This window comes from Lontra canadensis, unplaced genomic scaffold (genome assembly GCF_010015895.1).
Source record: "Lontra canadensis isolate GAN:19392208 unplaced genomic scaffold, GSC_riverotter_1.0 scaffold7, whole genome shotgun sequence".
NCBI lineage: Eukaryota > Metazoa > Chordata > Mammalia > Carnivora > Mustelidae > Lontra > Lontra canadensis.
In genome coordinates, this window is record NW_022631001.1 from 11969335 (window position 1) to 11989570 (window position 20236).

The 20236-nt window shown below is 44.9% G+C and overlaps 1 protein-coding gene across 1 annotated transcript in view; it reads left to right on the forward strand.

The window, feature by feature from the left end:
• The first annotated feature begins 13569 nt into the window (after window positions 1-13569).
• The window catches only part of RAB38 (RAB38, member RAS oncogene family), a 63734-nt gene continuing 57067 nt past the window's right edge, over window positions 13570-20236 (forward strand). The window contains exon 1 of the mRNA XM_032852850.1: window positions 13570-13899. Within this exon, the coding sequence (XP_032708741.1) occupies window positions 13698-13899 (202 nt within the window). The 5' untranslated portion in view covers window positions 13570-13697. The remainder of the gene's footprint in view (window positions 13900-20236) is intronic.

Here is a 20236-nt window from a genome sequence, read left to right on the forward strand (position 1 = left end):
GCTTTGGAGGAAGAACTTAGCCTCTCAGCCTGAGTTCCCTCAGAACCAAAAGGGGATAATGGTATGATTCAGCCATAAAAAAGAATAGGCTTGCCTTACATAGTGGATACAGACATGAAAGCTCCAAGACCCCTTGCCAAGTGACTTCCCCAAGATCATACAGATAATGAGTAGGAGAGCCAAGGTTTGAACTCAGGTCTGCTCGAAGCAACAGCAACATGGATCACAGACTTTTAGAGGGGCTAGAGGAGTTTTCTAGTTGGCCATGTTCAGTGATGCTTTCTGGAGGCTGAATTCTTTTGGTCTTTTAGTTTAATAGCCTGGATAATAAAGTTTTCTTACCCTATAATAAATGTCTTAGAGTAGAATATTAATATTTGGTCTTATAGCAGAGTTCCTTCAGTTTTATAGTGTGGGCAACAGGAGTACTGAGAAATCATAACACCTTTTGTATAGTAATCTCTTTAATTTCCTAAATAATTGCTCAGTCATTTATCCAATTTGATTTTTACAACGAGGGAGGGCAGATAATACTCATCACATTTACTGCTAAAGAATCCCAGGCTCAGAGAGATCCAAGGACAGCACAAAGTCACACGGCAGGTGAGTTGTAGAGCTGAGAGGAGACCAAATAATTTGTCTTTTTCAGTGGCATCTGAAGAGCCACAAATGCAAAATTAAGAGTTCCCATTGGCCTCCCTGCTTGTGTGTCCCAGGGATTGGCTACATAAACACGTTCCTTCTCTCAGCCAAGATGGCTGTCACTTCTCTTGCTGGGACCCATAATTACAGGCTTTTCAGTAATGCCCCTCAGCCCAGTGTCCCAAATCTTGTTTTTCCTAGTTCTGCTAACTTCACTGTATAATAAATGCCACGCAGCACTAGTTAATTAGCAAATAGCAGACAATGCACATTGATACATAACTTGCTCTTCCAAGGCCCCTATTTGCTGCCAGTGACTTGTGACCTCACCGTGAACCCCAGTGGCAATAAAGCTACCACTGTGATTAGGGTTAGAATACAGGTAATCTTCTTAGCCTCAGTTGAAACTGTGAAAATCCCTTTCATCTTCAATTATTATTTATTTGGCCCTTTTCTCTGGAGGGCAAGGGGCTGTCTAATCCCCCAGGCTGAGCCTCAGGAGTCTGTATCAGTAGGAAAGAATGCCAGCCTTGCATACCAGGAGCTGGAAGACCAGGCTGTTCATCGGAGAGGCCGTGACCCTGATGGGGGTGGCGATGGGGCTGCATCAGGAGTTTGCTTTCTGATGGTTGTTCTCCAAGGGGACGGCTTTAAAAGGGCTCAAGAAAAGTTCTTGCAATGCAAAGTTTTCCTAGGTGGAAGAGAATTAACAAACTGGAAAACCTTAAATAACAATACATAACCTAGAGTAAACTGAGGTACTGTGGAGTGACTCAGGAGTCATTCAGCTGATCAAACTATTGCCCTCCAGAAAGATCTCCTGTCAGCACAGCCAAGAGGTGCTCATTGGAGATGAACAGATTTTATCCCAGAACAGCTGAGAATGTTGGTGGATGTGTTCATCAAGGTCACGTGCTTCGATTGGGTTACCTTGGGGTACCTTAACTTTAATGAGTCGGTAGTAAAGGCTTGGTTGAAGAATTATTTCACTGAATGAAGGAAGCAGCCTCAAAAAGCACTCAGCAGTGGCTTTCACCAGGATTTCTAAACTAAGTGGAGGAGGCCTTCTTCCCTCTGTACAGCTGTTGTAAACACTAGTCCGCTGAGCCCTGGAGTTGTGAATGCCTGTAGCCCTGAACTTCCTGAGCCTTCTGGTACCCAACAGCCCAGGAAGCTGGTGCCTTTTTCTTCCCTTCCCTTCCTTTCCCTTCTTTATCCTTTCCTTTCTTATCCCTTTCCTTTCCCCTTCCCTTCCCTTTTCTCTTTTTTCTTTTCCTTTCTCTTCTTTTCCTTTTCTCTTCTTTCTATTCCTTTTTTTTCCCTTATCATGGAATTACCAGCCTGAGAAGCCCAACGGACATGTCTTTGAGGCCTCTGGTCCTCTTTGTGGCTCAGTTCCTTGTAACATAGGCCAGTTTGTGGGGCCTAACCTGGGCGAGGTGATCCCAGCTGTCCAGCTAAGTATCTCTTCTCCAGTGGGAACTGGCTGAGGGAGGCTAGTTTCTGATGTAAGTACCCAGCTGCTGACAAAGATCTGAGATCCAAACCCTTATCAATAGAAACATATTTCCAAATGCCTCTAATGGGTAGACTGGAGTCTAAAGGGACCAGAGCTAAAAGGTTTTTGCTTTTTTTTTTTAGAACAACAAAAAGGCACACTCCCATCCTTCCTCTTTGCTCATATTTTCTCTTTCCTTTGAGTTCTTCTTAACCCAAACTTCTGAGATAAAGAGGGCTATTAGGTAACTGGGGGAAAAACAGCAAAAACTATTGGTTTTCCCTACCTCTTAACTTGCCCCAAAGTGAGCTTAGTTCAAGGAAACAGTCCTCCAGTGTCGATCAAGGCAATTTAAGAATTCCCCCTCCCCAGTGGCCATCGTTTAGGTCTTTCACAAAACTCCTCGGTTACTGCTGAGGCTAAGGGTTGTCAGAGATTGCAAATCTACAGGCATCATACATTTCCTGTGCTCAACACTTCCAGTGTGGTGGGGCCGGGGTAGGGAGAGCTGGTGAATTTTCCAATAATGTTTAGGAAGCTGCTATGAAATTGTTCACAAAAATCAACAAAGAGAGCTTATTGATCAAGGTGTATATTTATGTTTTCAGAAGCTGTCATATTTAAAAAAAGTAGTGGCTAATAAAAAACTTTCAATGGAACACTTGGCAAAGCAAGTTGAGCAAGTCTTCTAGAAAGTAAGATAAACAAAAAGAATGAAACATTTAGGAAAGAAATTTTTTTTTTAAGATTTTATTTATTTATTTGACAGAGGGAGACATAGCAAGAGAGGGAGCACAAGCAGGGGGAGCGGGAGAGGGAGAAATAGGCTTCCCACTGAGCAGAGAGCCCGATGTGGGGCTCAATCCCGGGATCCTGGGATCATGACCAGAGCCGAAGGCAGAGGCTTAAACAACTGAGCCACCAGGCGCCCCCCACCCCCACAACGTCTTAATAATGACAGTTTAGAATTAGATTAAAAGAAAATTCAAGATACTGCAAAAAGATTAAAAAAAGATCAAATTATCAAAGAAATACTACAAACATGCTGCTGCCAAAATGAAGGGCATGAGCTTACTTCGTGACATCAACAAAGGTGCATTACTGTGAAATTTCAAAATGCCAAGGGTAAATAAAAATAAGTATTTCGGTAAGGTTCCTGCCAGCTCTACGTATAAGCATGTACATATATTTGCAAGATTGGGATGATGTGGGGGAATGTCACTGGCCACTTGGATCCCCCAACCCCTACCCCAGCCTGGGACCAAGGGTTCTGCTTGCTCTTCCTGCTCTCAGAGGCTGCTCCAGGGGCATAGCCTTGACATAGTTATGAGACACTGTTGACAGTGACTGCACAGGGTACCTGACTGAACCTGGTTAGGACCTCTTCATATACTCCTCAGATGTGGGGGGCAGGTGTGGGGATCCATTCATCCATACCACCCAAGACCAGCCTTATACATAAGTTCCCTTTGCTTATTTGAATAGCCACCTACCCACCTGGGGTGGCCTGCCTCTGTTCCTCTCTTCCTGACCTCTAAGCGTGGGGGCTGGTTTCAGATTACACCTGGGAAGCTCCCAGGAGGGTTGTGAACAGACAGATGATAGCATAGATGTGTTCCGTGTGTAATTTCATAGTTTGCTTCTTTCCAAAAAATATCCAAAACATTACATGGCACTAAATATTTTTTACAAATGCATTTATATTTGTATAAATGTAAATTTATGTTTATATTTGTATAAATATTTAATAGTTATCAAATATTAAATTTTGTAGATATGCTGCTGTCTTTTTAACCAATCTTCTATTGATCGGTACTCATGTTACTACTAAAAATCTTGTGCTTAAATCTTTGAAAGCCTGATTATTTCTTAGGATGGAGTCTTAAAAGAGGTACAACAGCTTAAAAGGCATTTACTGTGTGTTGCGTAATTATGCCCAGGCCTATTTTCAAGACTCTTAACGTATGTGCTTGGATTGTCTTTGAGAAGGTCATCCATTTAGAGAAGGTATTTAGAGGGGTCTGATGGTGTGGAGTGAAGCAACCAGGCTGGCCTGGGAGCTAGGGGCAGAGTAAAATATGGAACACAGTCCTTAAAACTTCTAGTCTAGCAGTCATGGGACTCCCTCCCTTCCCTTGCTTACTGTGGGTGCCAGTAGCAATGCTCGAGTAAGTTCCTTGTAGAAAAAAACAAGCGGCTTATTGCATCCAGGGCTCAAAGTGGTTGGCAGTAAGACAGGATCTCACATGGTTCATATTTTCCATTGTCATTCAAACCCTTACCGTCCCCATGAGCCGGACAGTAAATGCAGCTGGGTCTGAAAGAAGACAGACCTTGTCTAGAGCCCACGGGTGTGACATGGCAGGTACCGTGCCAAGGTGCTGGTAAGATACATGATCAGTAGGCTAGATTGGAAGGAAATCTCCGAAAGTAATTCTGGTAGGACTCAGAGCTGGGAACGGTGTACATACATGCTGCTGTTACGTATGTGTGCTAGGAAGGAGAGGACCTTGCTGGATGTCAAGAGGTGTATCATTTGGGATTTGGTTTGGTGGCATGGAACAGAATACCACTCAGGAATGGCTAAATAAGACCGAATTTATTCCTCTCAAACATAAAATGAGTTCTGAGGTTGTGAGTAGAGGTGTGCCCTACTGTAAAAAATTATTTCTGAGGAAGACTGATCTCAGAGTGGTGACAGATGGGTCTAAGAAGGAGACACAGAGCCAGGGAGATTTCCTGAGGAAGCAGCCACTTGATGGGATGCCAAGAGGGACTGAAGTGGAAAGCACAGGGTGAATGGGAGAGGTCTGGGGGGAAAAAATCAGCAAACTGGTGTTGGAGTGGAAGAGCGGGACATGGGCAGGAAGGAGACAAGGAGGCTCTGAAGGTCTGGGAGGGCCATCACTTTGGGGGAAAGATGATGCCTCCTTTCAGGCAGGTGGAGCTTATGGGGACGGCTTCCATCAATGCCCTGTGAGCTGAGCCTGGGCTGCTGGGACAGGGGTTCCAGGACAGCGTGGGGACCCCGTCTGACATTCTGGAGCGTGGGCCTGATTATGCCACCCATGAAACGGGGCCGTGGTTCCTTGGGGAGGGCAAACATCTCAGCACTGATAAGATCAGTGGAATCAGGATGAGAAAGGTTGGCTGGAAAAAGACTGAAACCTAAAACACTGACGATTCTCAGCACCGGGGGGAGAAGCCTAGAAAACGCTGTTACACAATGACGGCTGAAGCCTGGAATGGGGCTGCTGGCCAACCTGCTCCAAGACCCATGCAGTGTACATGCATTTTAAAAATTGTTTTTCTTCCTTTGAAATCAATAATGTTCCCTGTAAAAACAATACATAGAAAAGTAGGAAAAAATGTGATACAGCAAAGCAGTTACCTTATCATCCAGAGATAATCTTTGATAACAAATAGATAATTTTCCGTACCTTGTTGGTGTGTATATTACATGTATATATGTAATATACATGTAATATATATATTACATATATACATATATACGTATATGTATGTATATGTATATATGTGCACATATATACATATACATATGTATATGTATATTACATATATATATATATATAAAATGGAAATTAGATAGATAGATATGCCAAATGGGGTATAATAATTATTTATCACTTTTTCCAGTTTTAAAATATTGTGAAAAACATGATGACCACCTTTCCAAATCATTCAGTATTTTTCTTTCACCTCCTTTTTATAAAGTTTATATGATGAGTCATTACATATTTATAGCATTATCATATTTAACCCGATGCACATTTGAGAAGTTCTAATTTTGTTCCCTGATAAGCAACACTATAATATGCATTTGTGAAGTGAAATATATACTAGTAAAGATGTATGCTTTACCATTAAGGATTCTAGTAAGATTTCTTCCTAGAAATAGAATAAAAAAATAAATATGTACAAACCTCTAATGATTTTGCTGTCATAAATTCATACAAATGGCATCATTCAGTCAAAGAACACTGCATTTTTAAGGTTTTTGATACATATAACCACATTTCCCTCCAACAGCTTTTTCTCAAATTATAGCCCCACTACGATCAAATGACCATGTCGTTCTTTGCATTTGTGTCAGTCAGTATTGGGTATTTTTAGTATTAAAACATACTTGTCTGTTTAAAAAGTGGAAAATGGTACCTCATTGTTTAATTTTCCTGCTCCTGTGACTACTGGCTTTTCATTTTTCTTGTGTGGTGGTTGTTTATTTATATCCCATCCCTTTATCTATTTGGATGTTTTAAAATAATTTATAAGAGCTCTTTATATATAAAGTGTATTCCCTTTTTGCCTGTCTTAAAAGTTGCAAATTTCTCCTCCATTTGCACTTACCATTCGTCTTGCCTCGGGAATTTTTAATATATACACATTTAAAACATTTCTCCTTTTATGATTCTGCCTTTTGCATAATGCTTAAAATTCCTTTGCCCTCAATAATTTTGAATAGATATTCTCCTCTGTTTTTTGACAGAGTGGAGTGGAAGAAATGAGCTCAGGAATTTGTCCAAGATCGAATCAGAGGACTCAGATGATGGGATGTGTGGGTAATGCAGAGGGAGGAGTCGAGCGTGACTGAGTTTTCAGGCTTGGTAGACTTTGGGGAGGGTGGAACCACTGACCAAAACCAGGAATACAGGAAAAGGAACAAGTCTGTTAGGGTAGATAATGTGTTCAGTTTTGCATATGCTGCACTTTGAAATGTCCTCCAGAGAGCCTGGTAGAAATGCCCCCAAAGCTGTTGGAACAGGGTATGGAATGCAAGAGTGAGGTTGGAGTCTCAGACACAGATCTAGAAGTCATCAGCAAGTTTGATAGTTTAACACCATTTGCTTTTCAGTGCATATCCTGGGCCAAACACCAGGCAAGGCACTTCACAGCCCAATTTCATGCAGGTGTCCTGAAAACTGCAGGAGGTGGAAATGATTATCCTCATTTTACACCTGAAGAGACAGGTTTACAAAGCTACATTTCTTTACGGAAGTCCTACTGCTGCTTGGCAATGAAGTTCAAATGTGAAACCAAGGTAAGTGGGTCTGATTCCAGAGTTGAATCCATAGCCTTGTTTGCTCCATTGTCACCAAAGTGGATGGGCTCAGGCAGGAAAAAGCAGAGCCCCACAGAAGGAGGCTAGCACAGTTGAGCAGTGGGCAGCAGAGAAAGGAAGCAGCCAGTGGAAGGGATCTGGGAAGGGGGCAGAAAGGGAGGTAGAAGGCCATATGTGTGCCTGCTGACCGACACTAACCAGACTGCAAACATGTTGATGGCAGGAACATTTTTATTTTTAATTCAATCAGCCAACATATTGTACGTCATTAGTTTCAGATGTTTTGGCCAATAATTTATCAGTTGTGTATAACACCTGGGGCTCATCACATCATGTGCCCTCCTTAATGCCCGTCCCCCAGTTACCCCATCCCCCCACTCGCCACCCCCCCAGAAGCCCTCAGTTTCTTTCCCATAGTTAAAAGTCTCTCATGGTTTGTCTCCCTCTCTGATTTCTTCCCATTTTGTTTTCTTTCCCTTCACCTATGATCCTCTGCACTGTTTCTTATAGTCCATATATGAGTGAAACCATATGATAATTGTCTTTCTCTGATTGATGTATTTCACTCAGCATAATACCCTCCAGTTCCATCCACATCAATGTAAATGGTAAAATTTTATGGTAGGGACATTCTTGTAGATAAATCTGAGATCCCATTCCCGCCCCTGCCCCTCAAAACAATTCTGTTATGGTATTTTGCACATAAATATTCTTTGATCAGTCCTCTTGTCAGTAAATTTTCTTGAGTTATCCTCTGAGTGAGACCATACCAGTCCCTGTATCCCCACTTGTTATGGGCTGGGCGTTCCACTCCCAGGAGATCCTGAGTGTTATTAAACTACTGTCTTTTCTGAGAGCATCAGATGTAAGGCTCCTTGTTTTATGCTCTCTACATTTGCTAGACCAGGTCATGCCCACAGAGGGATAGCATGGCATCCAAATGGAGTGCTGTCTTTGTGCCTGGCTTGGTGAGGGAGGGTGCCATGTATCCTTCATGGTTAAAGCATACATTTTTATTTTCCTCCTTTATTGGATGTTTCCCTCCATACTTAGGACTTTGTAAAAACAGAAAGAGAATCACCCCTCCCCTCTTTTTTATGGCTTCGATATCTGGTATAATAGAAGAAACAAAGCTGGAGAAATCTGGATCTTGATTTTACCGCATGCCATAGGAATGTGTAGAGTAGGAAAAGCAGGGATTTAGGAATCATGAGTTACAAATTTCATTCCGTCACTTTGGGCAAATCATTTAAATTCTGGGATCCCCATTTCCCTCATTACAAAGTGGGGATACCTACCAACAGTTTGGATGTGAAGCTTAAATAAGATAAAGGGCTTGGTGCATGGTACAGGACAGTTGAAACTCTTGAGTTATATTGAATCATTTTGCTCCCTTTTCTCAGACGCTTGCCTTTTGGCCATTCCATAGGCCATTTATACTTGTCCATATTGGGTGGGTTATGAGGAAAATGAATCCCAGCTCAGCCCCCGTCTGTTGAAAGCAAGTCAAATGTGTGTAGCTTTAGCATATAAGTTTAGCTGGTAATAAATCTGCTGAAAATGGCTTAGCACATAATCTGCTTTTCTCGGTCCAAACTGAATGGTGGCTTCAAAAACTCACCTGCAACCAATTTCTGATGATAACCAGTAAATATCCCATTATAGTTTTTCTCTCTGGGTAAAAAGTCCAACATCAAAATTCTCATAGACTGACATGTATTCATTTCAAGCACTTTCCGTACAGAACCCATCTTGCCCTTTCTCCAAATAATGTGAAAATGGTTGCCTACTTCCAGGGACCTGCTCAGTCCTGAGTCAATACTGGAATAACTCCCATTCCAAGTAAGTACACGTTTCTGACAAGCTAGTAGATAAAAGGGGACCTCTTGGAAGAGAACGAGAAATTAGCTCAGCCTTACCTTGGCCCCAACTATTTATTAAAATGATGCTTTAAGAGATTTTTCAAATGTCATTCTTGGTTGTGGGTCTCACTTGAGAGCTCTAGCCCTCTGCTTCAGGAATAAACATTCTTTTGGACAGTCCTGGCTTGTTTCTGTGGTTTGGTGTAATTATTAATAGGTCCCCCTTTCACTCTCAAGAGTCCCTGTTTGGATGATAAATTCTATGGTAGTCTCTTACAGGCCTTTTTCAGAAGATATATTGCTTGCATTAATCAAAGAAAAATTACCTTACCTTTCCTCCAACAGAGTCTTTGTTACCCTACCTTGAATTTATTTAGGTAATTCTTCAAGAGCAATCATGAAGAGCCATATGAACTAATGAGTAACTCCCTACCGCTCTCTTACCAGTGAAGGCAGACAAGGTAACTTTTAAGGGACTCACCTCATGCAATAGCCTGGGGAGGGAAACATGCAGCCTTCATGTTTATGTTTGCAAAGCAATTTCCAATCGTTTCAATTAGTTTTACCACTGAATATGTGCAAGAATATGCACCCTGTTGGATAGCAGGGGAACGGAGATCTAGAGAAATCTGACTCAGTGCTTTCTGGAAGGCCATTCCATGCCTGAATTCTGAGCACTGCATGGTCTCCTAGAGCTTTTACAGACTTGAGTCATCTCCCTTCCTGTTCTTCAGGAGAGGGCGTGCTGTGGTGTAGCAATTTGAGGGTAGTAAGATTATCAAAGCATCACTAGAGATGCTTTAAGAGCTTCTGTGGAAAATGGGTCTCCATGGTACTGGGTAGCTGCTGGGAGGAGCCACATGGCACAACCCCAGACATTCTCTCTGGAGGGAAGGAGAGCTGACTTGTCCGGCATGAAGCCAGGCATCCTTCTGGAGAGTCCCACCATATCCAAGGCAGACGGATTCTTCGGTCGGGGCAGATGGGTTCTTATGGAGTCTCATAATCTGGGGGTAGAGGGAGGATAGGAGGCAAGGATGGTTGACCTGTTGGCTAATGTCCTTTTCACTTAAAGCCACTCTAGCCTGAATCTAGCTGATATTCTGCCTTCAAATTCCTGGCTCCTGGCTTGCAGCCTAGTTCTTAGGGAAGAAAAGTTCAAAGCAAAACAAGGGAGCACAGAAAGGTTTGCCATCCCAAAAATGTGCTTGGAGAGCCCATACCTCGGGGGCCAATGTGGAGCAGCTGAGGAGAGAATGGAGCCATGAAACCGGAAGGGAACCACAGTGTTTGTTTTGAAACGGCCCTTCCACAGCCTTTTCCCAAATGTCCTAGTTGGGTGGGGGGAGCAGATGGAGTGCAGGAGAGACAACGCCACAGCTCAGGGAATGGTGCCATTGTGGGGGTGATTAGAATCATCTGGGGCGTCACTCCTGCAGGAAGGTGTCCAAAAGGCCCAGAGTTCTGACACACGAGTCAGCAGTGTGCTCCAGGGATCTTGCAACCCAGTTCCCTCATTTTACTTGGGGTCTTTCGGGATTTCACGGGGCTGCTTGCCTGGCAAGCTCACCGAGCCGCTTTAGTCTAAAAGATTTAAAAAATAAAAACCAAGAGTAATTTCTTCCCACTGTGAAGAACTGTCATGAGACCTAAATGAATGACTCTGGAAACAAATTGCCATACTTCCTGTCTAGCCAGGGAGCTTGCTGTCTCTGGCTGCCCACTGCCCCTGATGGAGGGATCGCCTGCCCCCTGGAGAGGCAGGGAGGCTGAAGCTTCAGGAACTGTTCCTTAATTTTTTTTTTTTTTTTTTTTTTTGGTCTTAAAGACCACTCTCCTCACCCAATTTTATAGGCTTCCATCTCAAAAAATCTGGGTCTTGGTCTGCTGCCCTACACAGTAAAAATCTCACCATTTGGTGTTCTGACGTGCTCCTGATCAGCAGAGAAGAGCAGGTGGGGGGGGGGGGATGACTCAGCGGGGATGAGGCTGGGAAGACAGGCCGGGGCCTGTGAAGCAGTTGGGTCAGGCCCAACAGCGAGGGCTGGGCTCACGTTATGTCTCAAACTTCTACCCCCTCCTTGTTTCCTCTACCACCTCCGTGCCCCGACCAAACTTGTCTTGAGATCTACAGAGCCAGGAATTTAGATCTGGGGAGGGTCTTTGTAATTATCACTCATTTTTCAAGCTCGAAGAAGGGCGGAGGCCCCTCAGGTCTATGAACTCCCGTCCCTGCAAAATGAAGCCATGGTGTTGGCCAATACTTGAAGCAGGTAGAACACTTGGCTTACTTGTTAGATATGATCTGCCTGGTGTGTCCCTGCGTGGGTGGAAACTGAAGAAGGATGGCTACCTGTCTGAGCATTCCATAAAACGCAAACCAGGGCAATTCTGCACACCTTTGCTGTGTGCCGATTAGGAGCAAAGCTTCTGAGTTACCCCCGGAGGGGACAGAAAGCTGACAAGATAGGATGCCGGTCCCTGGTATTTATATCGGAGAACGTGGTGTGAAAAGCTTGTCCCTCACTTGCTATTAATAACTGCCATCAGGGGCACCTGGGTGGCTCAGTTGGTTAAGCCTCTGCCTTCTGGCTCAGGTCATGATCTCAGGGTCCTGGGATCGAGCCCCACATCGGGCTCCCTGCTCAGCAGGGAGCCTGCTTCCTCCTCTCTCTCTGACTGCTGCTCTGCTTATTTGTGATCTATCTCTCTCTGTCTGTCAGATAAATAAATAAAATCTTTAATAAATAAATATTTAAAAAAATAACTGCCATCAGCACCTGCTATAGGTTTGGCATCTTACTGGCATCTTATTGACTTGTACCAGCAACTCTAGGAGGCAGATAGTCTTATTTTCATTTTGTGGTTGTGGAAACTGAGCTCCAGAGAGACTATGTGATTTATCCAGGGCAGGCAGCAGGGGCGTCCCTTTGCTTGTGAGGGGCCTGTGGACGCTGACCGATAGTGTGCGCAGTGTCGTCATCTGACGGCAGGCAGACAGTAGGCCCGCCAAACTTCCTCTCCTCTTTTTCACCCAAGCCTATACTGGAATCCGGTAAAACTCCCCGGTTTTAACACTTTGTGTGGGTTTGGGAAAGCTGTGCTCTGTCTTGCTTTCCTCATCTATCAACTGGACAAAATATGACCCGATACAGTTGGAAAGTTGAAATGAGATAATGGGGTCGTTGCTCAGTTCCTGGCACATTCAGGTACAAAATGACTCACTTTGGTCCAGGGTGCTTGTCCCTTAGGTCTGCATGTCAGTTCCTCAGAAACTGATGTTTTTACTGAATAGTTCCCTTCTCAGAGAGACCTCCTCTGGCCCCCCTCTCTAAAAGGCCAACCCCATTCCAACTCTTCATGCCCGTTCCCCTACCTTATTTTATCAGTGACTAATACGTTACAAATCGTACTTACTTATTTTTGTCTGTCTCCCGCAAGGAGGTAAAGTTTTGGGGACCAGGAATCTTTGTGTTATTTCTGTATCGTCCCAAGCACAAATACAGATTGGTTAAAAGAGTACATTAAGAAACAAACAAAAAAAACCCTTTCTGGCTCAGGAAATTGGCTTTTAAGTTGGCTTTTTCCTTATTAGTGGTTGACACTGGGTACATTACTTAAAATGTCTAGGCCTCCTTTTCCTCCTTTGTAAAATGGGAAGAATAATGGTATCAATTTTAAGACTGCTAGGGCAATAAAGTGGTAAGTATATAAAAATTGGCACACAGAAAGTGCTGGATAAATACTTGCTATTGTTAGCATTTAAACTAATCTGAGTAGTTATTGAAATTGTATTTCAGTGTTGCCCAGAGCTTTTAGGATAGGAGAGAAGTCTAAAAACTAAGGATGCCCTCTGCGTTTTCAGCTCCATTGTCCCCCTTGTTGGGCCACTGACAGTTGAATAGGTGTGAAAGTGCTCAGTGTTTTCCCTCCAAGAGAGGTGACAGGTCTGGATTACCATTATCACGCCACCGAGGAAGACATCAAATTGAGGCTTGCCCAAAGTCAAATGACTTGCCCAGGGCCACTCACCTCAAAAAACCAGTGCATAAGGAACCCAGACCCCGACCCTTCCTCCTGAAATTGTATTCTCAGCTGCCTCTCTTCCAAGCTCTCCCTACAGTGAGGGCTGGGGGCGGGTCTCTGAGCTCAGGAGCCCTGGGTTCCCCCGGGCTTGTCGCTTCCCTGTCCTGCAATGCGCTGAACTTTTCCACACGCAGTTTTCCCGCACGGAAAACGTGGAAAATAAAGCCCACACCTCAAAGCTTTGTGTTCAGGATCACAGGCGAGGAGAGTGCTTCTGAGACTGTAAAGTGTTGCACGAATAACCTTTGCAACAGGCATTAAGACGGGAGCCCCCTGGTTGCCAGTCCCCGGAGACGCTCCCTTCTCCACCCCCCTCCGAGGCGGCGCGCGGCCGCGGGAAAGGAAGGAGGATTAACCCCAGGGCGCCTGTCTGGGCGTTTCTCCAGGCGGCGGGGGAGGAGTTCCGCCCCTCGCCCCCGCCCCGCCGCTCCTCTCCCGGGAGCCCGCACTCGTGCTCCGGGAGTCGGTCTCCCGCCCAGGCCCCGGCTGCGCTCCCCGGTCCGGCACGGCACGCGGGCGGCCCGCCAGGATGCAGGCCCCGCACAAGGAGCACCTGTACAAGCTGCTGGTGATCGGCGACCTGGGCGTGGGAAAGACCAGCATCATCAAGCGCTACGTGCACCAGAACTTCTCCTCGCACTACCGGGCCACCATCGGCGTGGACTTCGCGCTCAAGGTGCTGCACTGGGACCCGGAGACGGTGGTGCGCCTGCAACTCTGGGACATCGCAGGTGAGCCCCCGGGGGAGCGGCGAGGGCACGGGGGCCTCGCAGCGGTCCTGCAGTTCCGGGGCGAGGGGCTGCGGGCCGGCGGGCGCCGCACCGCACGAGACTTTTCCTGGTGCGTTGGAAACTTGGTTTCCGAGGAAACAAAAGTTTTTCTGTCTCGCTCGCTGAAACTTCAAGTGCATTCCCTGGCGCTTTGGCGCTGTTGCTCGAACTCCCTCGCACACCCTCCCCTGGGATCTCTCGACCCCGTGCGGGCCTCCCCAGGGACCCAGGGAGAGACTGTTTGGAGTTCTCGGTCTCTGGCTCTTTTTCCGGGCGTGGGCGACGCTGCCGGTGACGCGGCCCTTAGTGTCATGCCAGCCACCAAGGGGGAAGCCCTGAGACCGGTTAACAGCGGGAACCAGGAGCGTTCTGGGCTAGAAGGGCTCTTACCCACCTGTTGTCCCCCAACTGCTGTTTTTAACTGCTTACTTAGTTCATTCCAACTCCTGCCCCCTCTCAGTCAAGCGAGTTTGATGTCCTCAGCTTTGAGGAAGCCAAGGATCCTCGTGTATATGTTTTTGGGGCAAAGTCTCATTTCTATGTTTCTCTCTGGCTCTCTGTGGTCTATGAAAAGGAGCCTGGGGGGCGCCTGGGTGGCTTTGTCGGTTGAGCAGCACCCTGGTATTGGATCGAGCCCCTCATGGGGGTCCCTGCTTAGAGGGGAGCCTGCTTCTCCCTCTCCTTCTGCCTGCCACTCCCCCTGCTTGTGCTCTCCCCGTCAAATAAATAAATAAAATCTTAAAAAAAAAAAAAAAGAAAAGGAGCCATGCACCTACCTTAGGGGGACTTTTGTCAAAGAGTCTATGACATTAGCCCTAAGATTTCTTGATTTGCCCATAAAGTTTTCACTGAGAGATCTGGGAAATGAGAAGCTTCATTACAATGTTTGAAACCAGAGTTTGCTTCTGAGGGTTTGTCCCCCAAGTTGGGTGGGGGAGTCAGGCAAACGTGAGGCAAATGTGTGAGCCCTTGGACTGAAGCTGTTTGCAACCTGGGCATGTCCAACCCCTCATTACAGATCTTGGCTCTGTCACTCACCAACCTGCCCAGTGGCTCCAGACAGGTCCCTTCTGCTCAGTTGCATCCCTGTTAAGTGGAAAGGGATTGGCCACGGCAGCTCAGGAATCTTCCTGCTCCGATGTTTTAAGGTCCTCTGGGATTCTCTGTGAACAGTGCAACTTCACCTCTGGCTGTTCATTGTGGTACCAGGAGCCTTTGCTTAAGTGCTGGACCCAAACCTGCCACTTCTCTTTCAGAAAACAGGTTCCTTTTTAGCTGGTGTATTTGTGTGGGAAACACTTAATCATGGCTCGAAGCAAGAGTAAATGTGGAAAATTTCTGAAAGGATATTTCTGTTTCTGGGGACTCCGGTGCTTCTTTAATCATGAGCCGCTGAGTCTTATGATAAAACTTTCGGCATGTGAACAGATTCCTACATTTGGAGTCATTTTCAGCAGCTCTGGTGGCATAGGGGGTTATCAGGGACCAGATGATGCCATCAGCCACTGACTGGGCTTTTCATCTAGAAAAGCCACTGTGAGTCTCTGCACTTCCGTTATTGGATGTTTTAATGTCTGAAAACTCTTCTGGCTGTGCTGATATATCTAGAACTCAAGTTTAGAAGGAACTTACTGTTTCAAAGGGGATGTAGCTGTCATTTAGACTTTTGTGTCAAACACAAGTATGGATGTGACCTTAGCATGTTAGAGAATGTCCGTGAATCTCAGAGAAGGTAGAAAGGCATAGTAATTAAGAGTCCAAATTCCAGAGGCGAACCACTTTTGACTATATCCCTGTTTTACCCCACATGTCCTGAGCTGTTTTAGGCAAGTTTCTTAACCTCCTGATCTCAGTTGCCTTATCTATAAATTAGGCAGGATGCTTTCTCCCAGTAAATGAGAAATGGGCAACCAACAAATGTCACCTAAAGGTGACAGTACCTACTATCCAGGAGAACCTCAGGGATTATTGTGACAATAACATGTATGATGGTAGGCAAGAAGGCATACGAATGTGCTAAGTCATAATAAATAAGGAGTCCTATATTACATCTATAATCTGGTCCAAAATACCCAGCACCATTTTTCAGCTTTATCCGTGGTACAGCATGCTGTCATGAACAATTTAAGCACCAAATTTCGAAATGCCTCTTGAGGAGGCACCTGGGTGTCACCCTCATTTTAAGTCACCCTCTTTTCTCACCTGGACTATTACATTAACCTCCTCACTAAGCTTCTTGCTTTCTCTCTCGTTTCATATGAAGTAATCGTTTGTCAAATTTTTTTTTTTTTTTTTTTTTTTAAGAGACTGCATAGCAGGGCACAAGGGCGGGTCAGTTGGTTAAGTGTCTGCATTGGGCTTTGGCCATGAACCTGGGGTCCTGGGTTGGAGCCCCATGTCAGGCTCCCTGCTCAGCTGGATGCCTGCTTCCCCCTCTCCCTTTGTGCTTTCTCTCTCTCTCTCAAGTAAATAAATAAAATCTTAAAAAAAAAAAGAAGAAATGCCTCTGAAGCTGTGGTTCTGGACTGAAGTTGTTGGGGAGGCTATAGCCACAGAAGTCTGTGCAAATAAGAAATCAGGAGTTTGGAAAGTCGGTTGTACAGCTGTAGTGGTGTGTAGTATCTCAGGAGGGGAACTACTTTTTCCCAGGGCTCTGATGTTCGGTGGTAACCTGCCTTTGGCAGCCTCCAGCCCAAAGGCCCTCATGAGCTGTGTTAGAAGCTGGGAATCAGGCCCTACTTGTTGTGGGGAAGTTGGGCCCTTGTGGAAGGGTTGAGTGGAACATCGTGGTGACATATTTCAAACTACATAGGTACCCCTGTGAGGAGTGAATTCATATGAAATCCAACCTCAAGTACCCACTCAGATTCTAGTCAGCTAAGCGTACCTTACAGCACCTTCAGATCAGCCTGTCTGTCCAGACCTAAGAATGCTTCTCTCTCTCCTTTGGGCTCAACTCTGCTATGTGTGTGGAAAGAACAGGTGAGGTTAAAGTGTGAACAGGAGGGCCGCACTTTGAGGTGGTTGAGAGGATGGATGACATAGAGAGGACAGGCCCTGTCATTGATAGAATATCATATCTATCTGCAATGGAGGGAATCTTTGCTCATGAGATTTTTGATATTCATTTGATTCAATGCCAACTCATGGTCTGTACGTGTCCAACTAAATTCTGTGATATGTCTCTTGTAGCCACTTTGACTGACCAGTCTATTCCTGAAAGACTCCAAAAAATACTTCTCAGGGGGTGCCTGGCTGGCTCAGCCTGTAGAGCATGTGACTCTTGATCTCCCCGGTCATGAGTTCCAGCCCCACATTGGGCATAGAGATTACTTAATAAAAACAAAAAACAGAAAACTTTTTTTTTTCTTTTTTTTAAATACCTCTCAGGGCTTGTGAAGTAGGCTGAAAACCAACATGGTAAATTCCACAAACCTCACAGGGAATGGCAATCATCCTGAGTCCCAAAGATTCTATCACAGAGGAGCAGCTGGGTCAGCTCTGGCTTCCAGAGCTCTTGACAGTGTCAAGAGAAATTAAGTCACTCCGCCCAAGGCCACCTACCTATTAAGTGGAAGAGCCCAATTAATACAGTTCTATGTGACTTGGAATCAAGCCATGCTCTTAGAGACCACAAGCCTGTGAATGCCTGGGGCATAGTTGGTCCCCTGGGATTATACCCTCCTCCCGTTAAAAGGTCTTTCTTTCTTTCTTTTCCTTCCTTCCTTCCTTCCTTCCTTTCTTTCTTTCTTTCTTTCTTTCTTTCTTTCTTTCTTTCTTTCTTTCTTTCTTTCTTCCTGTGTTGCTTCTTTAGATTTACCTAAGGTTATCCTTGCCTTCTTCCTATTTCTAACATGTTTCTGGATATTAATCAGAACTACTGTACAGGTAGTGGGATGAAATAGAATGAAAATCTATTTCTGAAAATTTGATTCTTGGTTGTAGAGTTTTTAAAATAGATTTATCAGGAAAAAAAGTAAGCAAAAGGTTCACATTTGAGACTCTCTTTTCTATTCCTCTCCAAATCTGATTACTGTAATTATTCCATCAGCATTTTCAAAGAGAATGGTACAGTTTTGTCTAGAACTTTTTGTGTGCTTTGGGACCACAGCTGGAGGATTTGGGACAGTCGTAGTAATAGCAGCTAACATTTCATAAGCGTTTATTATTATGTGTATAATACACATACTTAATTTTTAATTCCCCAGTAACATAGTTGGTTAAGTGGTAGTGCTGGAATTTAAAATTTGGCCGTGGAATCCAGTACCAAGGTTTCTAACAGCTTTGCTCTACTTCCCACAATTTAAAAATAAAATACTTCGGGGGCACCTGGGTGGCTCTGTCAGTTATGCATCTGACTCTTGATTTTGGCTCAGGTCATGATCTCAGGATTGTGAGATGGAGCCCCACATCAGGTTCCACACTGGGCATGGAGCCTGCTTAGGATTCTCTCTCTCCCTCCCCCACTCTTGCTCCCTGTCTCACAAATAAATAAATCAATCTTTAAAAATTTTTAAAAAATACTTTATTTATTTCTTTTTTAAAGATTTTATTTATTAGAGAGAGCAGGAGTGGGGTGAGGGGTAGAGAGAGAAGCGGGCTCCCTGACCAGTCGCCAGCAGGGAGGCCAGTGTGGGGCTTGATCCGGGGACTCTCGGATCAGGACCTGAGCTGAAGGTAGATGCTTAACTGAGTCACTTAGGTGCCCTCAAAATAAAATACTTTAGACACATTCTTTCTTTAAAAAAAGATTTATCGGGGCACCGGGGTGGCTCAGTGGGTTGGGCCGCTGCCTTCGGCTCAGGTCATGATTTCAGGGTTCTGGGATCAAGTCCCGCATCGGGCTCTCTGCTCGTCAGGGAGCCTGCTTTCCCCCCCCCCCGCCCGCCTGCTTCTCTGCCTACTTGTGATATCTGTCAAATAAATAAATAAAATCTAAAATAAATAAATAAGTAAGTAAATAAAAAAAGATTTATCTATTTATTTCAGAGAGAGAGAGTGCATGAGAGAGGAGAGGAGGGTCAGCGAGGGTGGGGGAGAGGAGAATCTCAAGCAGACACCCTGCTGAGCTCAAGCCTGGTGTGGAGCTTGATCTCATGACCCTGAGATGAAGACCTGAACTGAAATCAAGAGTTGGACACTTAACCGACTGAGCCATCCAAGCATCCCTAGACATATTCTAAATATGTTTAAAAATATACTACTTGGCGCTGGGCAAACTATGGGACCTCAGTTGCTAGACCTTGCTCGACCTCAGATGCCTCATCTACAAAAAGGCTCTTATTTCATTTTCCTGGGATATCACATATTTGTATTATGTAATCTCTTGCAGTTTCTGCCAGTTCTAAAGTATTTTCGGTGTGCCCAGGTTATATGGGCCAGCTTCTTCCAACTTCTTCCCTTGCCAGCTTTGGGACGGGTGCAAGTCACTTACATGTCTGAGCCGTGGTTTCCTGTCTGTAAACCAAGGACAGTAGCAGAACCTGCTCCTTAGAGTTGTTAAAAAAATAAAATGAGGTAATTCCTGGGAAGTGGTGCCTGCTTGACGTATAACACCTGGTGAATAAATGTTAGCTCTTAATCTTGTTCTTAACCGTTAGTACGAACTACCTTCACGTACATTTTCCTGCTTGATCTGCCCAGCATTGCTGAGGGTATACACAGATCAGGTAGTATTACATCTATTTTATATTAGAGAAAAACAAGAATCAGAGGTAAGGGACTTGCCCAGGGTTGCAAGAGTCAGCAAGTGGCCAAGGAAAAGTATTTCCATCAGGCACTTCTGTGGTAACTTTCCCTGCCTAAACTGTGTGACAAAGAAACATTGGAGGACATTATCTAGCAGGCAGAGTGATGGGGAGTCAGCCAGGGCCTAGAGTCAGGAGCCCTGGGACATGGAGTCCCCATGCCAGTAGCCATGAGATTCATCTGCATCACGGTGCTTTGTTGTTTCAGGGTTTATGAAATGCTTCTGCATTGTGAAATTCGATGGGGGGTGGTGGTGGTGGGGTGGAGAAGGCAGGTTTTAGATTTGACTCTCTTCAGTGTCTAATTCTTAAAGACTGTAATTCTCCAAGGAGTTTTAGAAGGAGGGTCTTAAATGTCAACATAATAGATCTAGAAATGTAGAATGAGCTAAATTTGGCAACCACATGTCAAACAAACAAACAAAAATGTGTGTCAAGTCTGGGCTACTCTCTGCTGGGCAGTTTATTGCCTTGTTTCTAGCCTGGCTAATTATAGATTTTCTAAATACCATCCAGACTAACATGGTTTGTGCTTAGGTAAGCAGTGTGTA